General features: G+C 32.8%; 2 protein-coding genes across 3 annotated transcripts; both read left to right on the top strand.

The window, feature by feature from the left end:
• Positions 1-2,795: 2,795 nt before the first annotated feature.
• On the top strand, positions 2,796-8,112 carry LOC107002671 (protein PIN-LIKES 6). Of its 2 annotated transcripts, XM_027912472.1 has the most exons (12): positions 2,796-2,953; positions 3,538-3,656; positions 3,696-3,958; positions 4,238-4,317; positions 4,403-4,527; positions 4,943-5,064; positions 5,433-5,642; positions 5,774-5,848; positions 6,506-6,606; positions 7,168-7,220; positions 7,352-7,546; positions 7,683-8,112. In XM_027912472.1, the coding sequence occupies exons 3-12, from the start codon at positions 3,767-3,769 to the stop codon at positions 7,802-7,804; spliced, it is 1,275 nt and encodes a 424-aa protein (XP_027768273.1). In that variant the 5' UTR covers positions 2,796-2,953; positions 3,538-3,656; positions 3,696-3,766; the 3' UTR covers positions 7,805-8,112. The 2 variants fall into 2 exon arrangements, with proteins under 2 accessions (XP_027768273.1, XP_015056286.1); XM_015200800.2 differs by having other exon boundaries at positions 3,538-3,958.
• Positions 8,113-8,811: 699 nt separating this feature from the next.
• On the top strand, positions 8,812-11,682 carry LOC107002575. Its single transcript, XM_015200642.2, has 5 exons — positions 8,812-9,126; positions 9,283-9,375; positions 9,929-10,054; positions 10,363-10,527; positions 11,161-11,682. The coding sequence occupies exons 1-5, from the start codon at positions 8,890-8,892 to the stop codon at positions 11,518-11,520; spliced, it is 981 nt and encodes a 326-aa protein (XP_015056128.1). The 5' UTR covers positions 8,812-8,889; the 3' UTR covers positions 11,521-11,682.
• The last annotated feature ends 779 nt before the right edge of the window (positions 11,683-12,461 follow it).

Consider the following 12,461-nt stretch of genomic DNA (forward strand, 5'->3'; position numbering starts at 1 on the left):
TTTTGAAGGGAAGTCATTTTCCTTAATTTTGAGGAAAATGAGTTGATTTGGAAAACATTTTCCAAAACTTTTGCCCCAACCAAACATGAGAAAATTGGAAAACATTTTCCAGAAAATGTTTTCCTTCATACCAAACACACTCTTAATGTATTATGAGCTACATATTAATGTTTCTGAGCTTCAATTATTGTATTCACCTTTTTATTTAAGGAACTAATGTAATTAATAACTTATTAAAAATATATTATAATATCATATTAAAACTATGAGATTTATATAATTTACACATAATCAATATTAATTGAAGAGATAAAATCCAACTAATGTTTGAGTTTTACTTTTAAACACTAATTTTAGGTACTTGATTCACATAAATCTGGTACCAATATATATGTTCCATTCTACCGAGTCTATTGCCCATAGTCTATGCTGAGGCTGGATCCAAAATGACAGAAAAGATTGAATTCGAAATTTCAAAATGACAAAAAATTAGAGATAAAGTCAAAGAGGTTAGCGTTTGGTTATAGATATTTAAATATTTTTGCTAAATATTATTTCGATGAAAATTTGAGTAAAATTTCACTATGTGTTTGGTCATAATATTTAGAAAATATATTTCACTTTTTTTTAATAAATATGCTCATAAGTTTTAAAAATTATGAAAATTAATCGTAGGTTTGTATTACATAGCAAGATAGAAACGTTGACGTAACAAGATTCATGACTTCCACAACAAGTCAAATGAATCTTCTTTGCAACAAATAACAAGTAGTGTCCATGAAATTAGGACAATGTGATAGTTCGGAGTGAGTGCAACAAACATGATTTCATACTTTGTAAAGTAGACGAAACACATGACTTTATTATCCTAAACTAATTGTTCATCCTTTCATCAACAACCTTATCATCACTTTTATATTCACATAGGGCTCGTTTGACCATGTGATATGGTGTCATGATATGACATCATAATATGGAATTATTAGATGAAATTGAAGTTATGTTTTGACATGCGATATTAAATTTTTGTGTTGTATACTTTTTCATAAGCATAAGAATCACATAAGTTATAAAACTATTAAAATAGCCTCAATTGTTTATCCGATCTTACCAAATAGATAAATATTTATAAAATCACATAATAAATTATTACAAAACTATTTGTTATCCATTAAGTAACTATTTCGTCTAACTTTAATGCACCAATCTTTAATTCAATAAAAATAAATTAAACATAAACTGTAGTATACTAGTCTTTAATACATCCTCCACATAGTACGGATAATTCCCTCATGTTGAATTGACATTTCTCGATTATATGACCGAGAAGACGAACCAACAATGTTACTTTGAGTTAGTAATAAATACAAAATGGTAGAAGTAATAAATTAGGTGTTGAAGTAAATGAAGAGAACAAATTTATTAGTCAACAATCGGTTGATTGAGTTAAAGAAACTATATATTGGTGAGAGTAATAAATTTTATGCCGGAGAGAATAAAAAATTTACAAAAGTAATGATGTCATTATAAATTTTATTTATATATGAAATAAATGGTTAGTAGATATAAATATGAGGTTTTTTTAATTAACAAAATATAAACGTGTGGATCAATTTTCGTACTAAAAGTATCTCAAATCATGATATAGAATTCTCATATCATAATTTTTGAAGAATATAAAATCACATCACACGATATGAAATTAATTTAAAATCACATATTCAAACGCTAATTATATCTCATAAATTTATACTGTAATATAATATCTCATAATCAAACACTTATTTAATATTTCATCATTATTTTGATGTTTACTAAAAAAAAAAAATGTAATAAGGTGTCAACTTTATTTTAGATGAAGGCACAGAAAACCTTGCACCTTTCTTATTACTTGGGTTCCTCTCATTTTGTGAACCTTACTTTTTTTTTTTAAAAAAATAATTATTATAATCAGAAAATTTGGTCAAAATTTGACCAAAGATAATTTTTTAATGTAATTTTATTTCTAAAAAATATTTTTATCCTTTTAATTTATATTTCTTTTAACTAAAAGATACAAAACAAATTATTTTATGTTAAAATTAAAAAAATTATAATTTTTATTTTTCTAATCAAATTATGATCAAATTTTCTGATCATTTAGCTTTTTTCTTTTTTTTTTATAAATTCCTAGTTATTTTGCCGTTTTGGAATTTTGTCTCAATTTTCATTTTCTTTTTTATAATATTGTATTTTAGTGCCACGTAAAAAAAAGGTAAGAAAAAGGTAAATCTAATAGACGCAACCAAAGTGTCTATTTTGTAAGTACCAAAAAAACGTGCAAATGCATAGGGTTAATATAGTACATTCACATAACCAAGGACCATTTGGTCATAAAAAAATATAAAATTTGAAAACATAAATAAATATATACTAGTACTAAGTTTTGTTTCCAAAATGAATTTTTTTTATATGGAAAGTGAAGTTATATATTTAGCTATGAATCTCAACTATTTTTTTTTTATAAAAAATAAAAATTAGATCTCCAACACAATATTTTACAAAAAATTATATCGAAATATAAATTTCAAAATCTAATCCCGTAAAATATTACAAAAATACTTATTCGTGTCCAAAGAATAGCTAAAAAAGATCCAATCTTGGGTGGGGGGGTGGGGGGATGGGGAAGTTTCCAAAATGATGTGAAATTTCTACTCTGTATTGGGACAGCAAAACAGAGTAGTTTTCGGGAAAGATCCAATCTGGGGGTGGGGTGTGGGGGGCTATGGGGTAGTATATATAATATAAATAGATACAAAATAACAATTATTTTCCTGAAAACTATCATTATTAAATATTTTTCAGGTTCTTCTAAACCTGGGTTTTGTTCATATTAAAGTGAAAAGAGAAGTGGGGAAAAAGCAAAAAATAATAAACTTTACTCAGATTTTAGCTCTCTGAGAGACGGTTATTGGTTAGTTCTTAGTCTTTTTCTGTTTCTTTTAAGGGTTCAAGTTGTTATGATGAATAAACTCATGTTTACATATTCTAAACGTATACGTTGTGTATTTGCATTTTAGACATTTTGTGAGGTTTCTTGATTATCTGGTTAATGACTTGCCATATTTTTGTTGTTTTGCTGGATACCATCAAGTTTATTTTGTTGAAATTTCTGGTTCTTGGAGTTTGGGGGTGAAAAAAAGGAATCTTTTGGTTCTTGGGAGGTAGCTGTTTTTTTTTTTGGCAGTTATGGGATTTCTGAAATGAGTTTGAAGTTTTGAGCTTTGTTGTTTTCTTTGTGTATCCGAAGTTTGTCCGGGAGGAGGGTCTCTCGGAAACAGTCTTTCTAGGTTGTTTTAGACCCCATTTGTGGGATTACGCGGGGTTTTTTGTTGTTGTACTTTGTGAATCTGAAAACCCCTTTTATACCTGCAATACCTTATATTCACAGTTCTTGTAGAAAATTGTTATCAGTTGTCTTTTATTGCTGTGTCAACTAACTTGAATATAGCATTTTGGATTTGATAATAATTGGAGCTTCCTTTCGTAATCGTGCAGAAAGGGAGCTAAACTGTTGGAGAAGTTGAGTGCTACTTGTCAAAGATTTGAACTTTTTTGAATTTTTGAACTGTAAGCTAGATAAAAGTGCAATCTTTTGGAATTGTTTGGTTTCTGGGATCTTTCTGAACAAGAACATCAGAACCTTCAAGACTGGAAAGGGAAAGTTTTCGCGACTTTGGATTGGTAGAGTTTCGCCTTTGAGGGAAGCTGTTAGTAGGTAGAAAAGATGGATAGGGTGTCGAGGATTCTTTTTAGTGTTCTGACAGAACCGCAACGAGGAGGACAATCTTTCATCACGTCGATTAAGATTGCTGTTTTACCGATTGCGAAAGTGTTTACACTATGCTTCTTGGGATTTTTGATGGCCTCTAAGTATGTCAATATTCTTCCAGCAAATGGACGGAAGCTTTTAAATGGGGTCAGTACTTTTTTATATGATAAGTCTTGTTTAAGAATAATCTCCACTGACTGTTCATTGTTCAATCCTGAAATAGGAATTAGCTTGATGGAGTCCTCAAATATCTTTCTGATAGATGTTATGAAGTTATCAATTTCAATTTTTCTTAATATGGATTGTAACATAATCATCAATTCAGTTTTACGTGAGATGCGACATGTTTGCAGTCCCTAATGGCAAAAGTAGTAAGATTTAGCTTTTGTGTATCTCTAATAGATACTATGACACGGTTTCATGCAGTTAGTGTTTTCACTTTTGCTGCCATGCTTGATATTCTCTCAACTTGGACAAGCCATTACGTATGAGAAATTGCTTCAGTGGTAAGGATTACATTTGATTCGTGCTTATTTTGTACTGCAGTGCCCATTCTATACTATTTTCAACTGATGTTCTTCACTGTATCAGGTGGTTCATCCCTGTTAACATTGTTTTGGCCACCATATTTGGTTCTATTATTGGTTTAATTGTTGCTACGATAGTCCGTCCACCATACCCTTATTTCAAGTTTACCATTATACAGATTGGCATTGGTAAGTGTTCCATTTATAGCTAGCTTCATAGTTATGAATCACTTATTTTCTGAAATCTGTTTGATTTTCTATACAATGCAAATTACAGTATCTTAAACAGTGAAACTTCTCTATATAGCGGTATGAGTTGACTTAACTTGATAGGTGGAATATAAGTTGAATTATTCAGTTAGTTCTTCAATGTTTCCTTATTACAACAACTGTGGCTGCTACGCGTCACACGTGGCATTGTTAAAACATGCCAAACATGGAGTATCTTATTGTGTTTAGCATGTCTGATAGCTCATTTATCACTTTGAATTTTACATGAAAGCGCATTTTAACTCTTAACTATCTATTCTATTTAATGACTTGGCATCTGGAGTCCACTGCCAGATTCGTTAGCTCATGTTTTTTCCATTTCTGTGTTATGCAGGGAACATAGGAAATGTTCCACTTGTTCTGATAGCTGCGTTATGTCGTGACCCATCAAATCCTTTTGGTGACTCTGAGATATGTGCACGAGATGGAAATGCATACATCTCCTTTGGACAGTGGGTATGTAAGAGTTCAGAGTTAATGTTTTCGTATTCAGTGTCAACCGTTTAGATAAATATAATTTTTTAGCACTTTGTATGTTTTACCGCTACTGTTTGTTTTTGCATTGGCCCAACTTAAAATTCTGATTTTGCCTTACTGCTTGACTAGCCAATGGTAATTCCTTTCCACTCTGGTTTTTCTGTTTAAAACCCCCCATCCTCTCGCCTCCTGACTAAAAAATAAAAAGCGCAGCCTCTGCATGGAAATCCGGCACCTAATACAGAATTTTACATGAAACTTGAAAATGTAGAGAAGTATCTGCTAACCTCTTTGAACTTCAAAAATTGCTTTAGCTAATAAAAGTACTATTTGATAAATGTGTGTAGGTTGGTGCAATTATCCTCTACACCTTTGTATTCCAGATGCTCTCACCTCCTCCTGAAGGTTCCTTCGATGTTGAAGATGCAAACCTTCCTATCAAGGTTCCTAACAAAGAAAGATTGCCGAGTCATCCATCAGGTAGTTCTGCAGAGCAAGTTCCATTACTTGCAACAAATGTTGCACCAGCCGACTCTAGTAGTTCAAATAAAGAAAAGGTGAGAGACGTTCTATGCTTAGATTATTTGCGTCTTTACTCATAGTTTGAGGTGTCATGAGGTAGAAATAGTAATCCCTTTAATAGTATTCTATAATACTGGTGTCTGACTGCTCATCACTTTGCTTACAGGTTAAAAAGTTCTTTAAATTTCTCTATGAGACACTGAAGCTCAAGCAACTTATTCAACCTCCCATTATAGCTTCTGTAAGTTCAATAATCTTGGGATGGATCCATATATGCAGTTTCATTGACCTGCGTGCTCTATCTTATAAATGCTACACTGAGATAAATTATATAATGAATCATCTCTCTCCTGCAGAATGCTTTATCCTGTGGTTTTTTAGTACGCAAACTTCCATTCAGACTATTTTGTCAACTGATGTTATGTCACTTGTGCTTGATAAGGCTTTATATTTCATTTTAGGCAATGCTTTCTCTCGGGATTTTAAGGAATATAAGAGATATTATGACCTTATCTGAACTATGAGTTCTTACTCCTTTGTCAATCAAACTCATTACATATGGCTTTCCCGAGTTGATATATTAAGACTTTCCTTTGAATTGCCAACCTGCTGATGTGTTAATCTCGTACGTTTATACGGTTGCTGTGGACATTTGTTCGAGTAATTTTGAGATATCAAGAGCAAAATACTCTGCATAAATGTTTCAACTGTTCTTCAACCTATTAAAAAAAACTGTTCTTCAGATTAAAAGACTTGAGTTGTGGGATATTTTGGGGGCCAAGGAGAAGGTGGCATGCATAGTTCACTTATATAGCTGTCTATTAGAGCACTTCTTTTAGTAGATTGTCAATTAGAACAACTATTGTGACAGTTGCTAAATTGTGTGTTCTCTCAACAGATCATAGCGATTATCATAGGATGTGTGCCGGTCCTGAAACGCCTCATCTTTACTTCTGATGCTCCACTTTACTTCTTCACTGACAGCTGTTTAATTCTTGGGTAAGTTTTATTCCATTGTGGAATAAGTTAAAGATCAGCATAAATACCATTCAGCATATGTAAAATATTATCCTTTCCAGTTACTGAAATAGATGAGACATGTCACCTAATGGTCCTGCAGCACGCCGCCTTAAATTGCAGTGGTGGAGCCAGGATTTTTACTCAGGGGTTCAGAATCTGAAGAAGTAAATATACGAACTAGTCGAAGAGGGTTTGATATCTACTATATAAAAAATGATTTTAATCATGTATAAATGGTATAATTTTTGCGAAGGGGGTTCATCTGAACCCCTGACTACAGGCTGGCTCCACCCTGCTTAAGAGTCTGCCTTTGGATTTCTTATGTCAGTACATGATACATATTCCTTTTGTGATAGCGTACATCAGCATATATTGCTAAAGAATTGGATTCGCGTATCTGCTTTTATTTATTTCTGTTGTAATAGAATATTTTGACTTGGCTGAATTGACATATGCAATAATACTATTCTTCCAGTCTACTGGTGAAAATGTTTTCATATGTAAATGTTGATTAAATGTTGTCCTATTTCTTGTTATCAGGGATGCCATGATTCCCTGCATATTGTTGGCCTTAGGAGGCAATCTCGTTGATGGTAAGTAACAATTCTTTGTTTCCTTTGAACTTTATTTTTCGTCATTTTTTTGTGGTAAATCTTGTTATTCACCGAGTATGTTTAATTCGTAGGTGCTCCCATTTACTGCCTTGATATTTGAATCTCTGCAGGACCAGGACCTGGAAGTTCAAAAATTGGTCTTAAGACAACTGTTGCTATTGTGTTTGCACGGTTGTGTTTGGTTCCTCCAACTGGACTCAGTATTGTCATGTTAGCTGATAAGCTTGGCTTCCTTCCTGCTGATGATAAAATGTTCAGATTCGTTCTTCTTCTTCAGTATTCAATGCCCACATCCATACTTGCTGGTAAATTACCTTCCATAACATGTCAGACATACGACTTCCAATGGGAAATGACTCTGCCATAGACACATTTTCATCTTTTACTTTATCCTCTGTGTATTTGAAATGTATGTTTTGATAAAAATTTTACGCTGGACAGGTGCGGTTGCCAACTTGAGAGGGTGTGGGAAGGAGGCAGCTTCAATCTTGTTTTGGGTTCATATATTTGCTGTGATCTCTATGGCTGGATGGATCATCCTCTACCTCAACATACTCTTTTAAGTTGTTAGGATCAATACTGTTGCTACAGAGAGGTAAAAACGAGATATCGGATGGGAAGCTTTTTATTCTTGTCGAAAAGCTGATCATTGTTTGTAATCAGAGGGAGAGAGGATGTATCGATTATACGTAGGAATTGTATATCTACTACATCTATCTGTTCTTGGTTTCTTCTATTATATACCAAGCTTATGCTACTTTGAAACTGGCTTATGTCAAAGGAGCATTTGGTGAAAGACAAAAGATGAGGCTTTATGTTCATGTGAATAAGAATAAGTAAATGGGATTGTTTGTGGCACTTTTAAGCAGAATACAACTTCTTCTGAGTTTATCAGAAAAATCAGTACTCCTTAAAAGAATGAACAAAAATCACGTTGATGAGATGAGTGAATTTCGTATAAGATTTAGATAATTTTTCTCCTCTTGAGCTATCTTTTGAAATGTGAGTTAGGCTTAAGACTTAATTTGACATGATATCAGAGGACTCGTCTCACTCGATCTATGCACTAGGTTCACTCAATGTTGAGTCTCGAAAAATCAAGCTCACGCGTTAGATGCTAAGCGCTGAGCTCACTTAAAGTTGGAGTCTCCAAAAATTAAATTGTCCACGCATCAAATGCTAAATACGGGACGACAAAAATTTCACATTGGTAATTAATGAGACAGTGAAACGCTTAATGGTTCAACACTAACTTCTTATTATTTGAAATGAATAAAATAATGCTACAAAAATCTCTATTTAATTTTCAAAAATCTCTTACATATATTATAAAAAATCTATCGGTAGATTTGACATAGAACTTTTTTTTAGGAGTTGTAATGAGCAATAAAAACAATTTTTTTCAATGTTAATTAACTATCTAAACTTTAATATGCATAATTAAAAAGAAAATCTCTTTTTTAATGGAATAGTTAAGATTTACGTAATTAATAACTTTAAAATGCTTCATAGTGTCAACTTAAAAGGAGGAAAGTTAGTTAGAGACGTTATACGCACATTCTTTTTCTTCACTATTTGATCCAAATCCCATTTTTGACTTTTTTTTTTTTCAAATATTTCTTCAAGTTTTTTTGACAAATTTGAAGAAATGGCTTACAGAAGGAAGCAGGGGATCAGCCGATCCTCCACTTTTCAGGAAGAAAGCATTTTCCGTTCACCGGCGGAACCGAAACAGGGGATCTCTAGATCCTCCACATTTCATCATGAAACTGCTACTTCCCGTTCCCCCGGAGATCCTTTTTCTTCCTCTTCCTCTTCTTCCTCTTCGTCTCTCGCTGCTCAAGCCATTAGAGCCTCAGTCGCTCATAATCGTCGTGCTTCTCAGGTCCTTTCTAATCACTTTTTTTTCTCTTCAAAATGTTTGATACGATTCACGAAAAATGTTTTACAATTGAAGCAAATTTGCCTGATTTTTTGAAATCGTGTTTGATAAATTTTGACGTAGCAATTGATTAATTGTATATTGGTGGATCAAAATCAGGATGCTCTTTCGAATGGATATAGTGAAAATGAGGCAAATGGATTTTGGGGAGTTTTAGCAAGGAAAGGCAAAGACATTCTTGAAGAAAGTCAGGTGATTATTTGAGCCCTCCCTTTTTCTTCCCCCTTTCGAGGGGCGGAGCTACGTGGTCTGAAGGGGTTCAATTGAATCTCCAGAATTGAATTGTGTAAATACAAACTCTTTTATGTATATATACAAATTGTTGAATTCTCATAACACAAGCAAACAAAAGTGGGTCAAAAATTGTGTTAGGTGTGACATTTTTGCTTCTTATTTCAAAAAAAAAAAACGAATATCTTTATTGGAATTTCTGGCTCCGACTCCTTTCGTGAGAATATGCAAGGAATGGCATATATGAAACTTAGTGTTTTGGTTCATGAGCTTCCTATCTAATCATCCTGTTCAAAATCATCATTCTATTGCTCGGATTCTCAAAAAGATTTACCACAGTAATACATACATTTTTGGAGGATCAGACACGAAAACAATATTATTCATGAAGAGTCAGAGCAATATAGGTTTTAGATTATGAGTACTGAAGTTGATTTTAGATTATAGTTTCTCTGTTTTTCTCTTATCAGATACATGCTCTGCATCAACATAATTATTTTTTCTTCAATTTCAGGAAGGACGTACAATTCTTGAGACGTCGCAAGATCATGTCTCCAACGGACGTAACCCATGGCAGATGCAAACAACTCGGCCACAAACACAAACTATTCATGAAGATCAATTAAAAGCTTCTCGCGACGTAAGGTGGCAACTTGTGTGATGATATATGATGTCCTCCTTATAACATTAATCAGTGGCATAGCTACATTGACCCAATGATGGTCACTTGAAGACCCTTCGTTGAAAAATTATACTGTGCATATAAGTTAAAAGCAACTTATTAGAGATATATACTAAAGTTTTGAACACCCTTAGCGTAATTTCTAGCTTCGTCACTGACATTAAGGATATGAAAATATTATATGTACAATGAAAGATTGAAATTTTGTTGGTAATATTTCCTTGCTGGTGATCAAATGCATTGTTGGCCTGTTTTTTTGGTTTCAGGTGGCAATGGCAACTGCAGCAAAAGCGAAACTGCTACTACGAGAGTTAAAGACAGTTAAAGCTGATCTTGCTTTCGCGAAGCAACGTAGCTCTCAGCTGGAAGAAGAAAATAAAATGCTTCGAGAGGCTCGTGAGAAGGGAGACAACCCTGCAGATGATGACATGGTAGTTCTTTTTTCAACTATTACTACTAATTTTGTTCTGATTTCATCTTCGTAAACCTCCATTTTATCGTATCTCTAGTATGATAACTGCACTAGCAATCTTGAATTCAGCCTGTTAAAACATAGAGTTAGACGCACGTAAAACTATCACCTTTTCGCGAGTTTCATACCTCAACTATCACTCCCTTTGTATTAAAACTCACCTGGATGCAGACTTCATACCCTTCCGTGAGTTTCATCTTTTTCACGAGGTTCATACCTCAACTATCACTCTCTTTGTATTAAAACTCACCTAGATGTAGAGTTGGTCTACCCGTGCCTGTCGTTTATAGAGAACAAATATTTGGCCAACTCAACATCAAGTGTGTTTTAATACAAAAAGAGTGCCAGTTTACGTAGGTTTAGAGAACAATGAATAGTTGAAGTATGAAACTCGCAAAAAAGTGATATTTTAGGTGTGTTTCTGACCATCATGTCAAAAACAAGAACATAATAGAGATTAAGTTAGGGACTTGTTTAGGTACATTATGTGAACAAACAACATAAAGTAGGACTTGCATCAAGGGATTCGTTATCTACTATACATACATTCCGATCAGTTAATCATGTTTCTTCTTTTGGTGCAATATTTCAGATACGGCTACAACTCGAGACACTGTTAGCAGAGAAGGCTCGTCTAGCACACGAGAATTCAGTATACGCTCGTGAGAATCTCATCTTAAGGGAGATTGTTGAGTACCATCAACTAACAATGCAAGATGTTGTGTATTTAGATGAAGGATTTGAAGAAGTAACAGAAGTTTCACCAATACCTGCTGTTTCAAGAATGCTCTCTGTTTCACCTCCATTATCACCTAAATCAATTCATCATTCATCACCATCAAGAAACTCATCATTCACTAATTTAACAACTCTTGGTTCACAACAAGTAAATACAAATGAAGAATTATCAACAACTACTTCTTCAAAGGGGAAAGATTTAACAAGAAAATGATGATCTAACTATGTTGCTCCTCCAAGTGCCAATCATGTTTTTTTCTCTTTCATCCTTAATATTTTGTCTAAGTATTATTTCTTTCTTGTCCTTTGTATTGGTCGATTTTTGACACATCTATTAAGAAAACCATTTAATACTAAAGCAATCGATATTTCACTGTCAAAAGTGTGATATATATCTTCTTTTGATAGGGCATCTCCTAGACCTATGAATTTCATTGGATCTAGAAATGATATGTTGAAAGAATCTGTTAGGTAAGATTTCTTAAAAAAAAAATTAAGAAAATTATATATTTAATGTCCCTTGATGATTTTTCTAATTCTCATTATTGGTTGGTAAAATATAATGATTTTTTTAATAATATACAAGGATATAATGTAGGTTGTTACTTGGCTATATTTGTCAAATAGTCATAATACATAAATATGTCATTTAATTTGGTTTCAATTTGTATCTATTTTTTTTGAGTGTGTATAAATAGACACTTAAATTTATATAAAATTAAATTAATTTAACACACTCGTCTTATGTTGCATCCTACATGAAAACTTGGTGTCCTATGATTCCTACTTTTTTAATGTTACGTAGGACGTGTATGTCTACTTCTTCAATTTTATAAAAATTTAATTATTTACTTGTGCACACTCAAAGTTAAAAGACATAAATATTATAAAGTCAAGTTAAAAGACATATTTTCTATATTATACCTAAATTGTATATCGTGAAATCAAATTAATTTTGACATAATTTAATAATAATGAAACCAACGAGCACAAACATTAGTTCTGCGAAGGCCAATGCCCCACTTGTTGTACAATAGAATAGTAATTTACTATTTATTTCACATGCTCATCCGTTTTATTTTATTTTGTATAATATAAAGCATAAACATGACCCTTAACTTGGTTTCAACGGATAACTATGTCCTTTAACTTTGA

This window comes from Solanum pennellii, chromosome 10 (assembly GCF_001406875.1).
Source record: "Solanum pennellii chromosome 10, SPENNV200".
NCBI lineage: Eukaryota > Viridiplantae > Streptophyta > Magnoliopsida > Solanales > Solanaceae > Solanum > Solanum pennellii.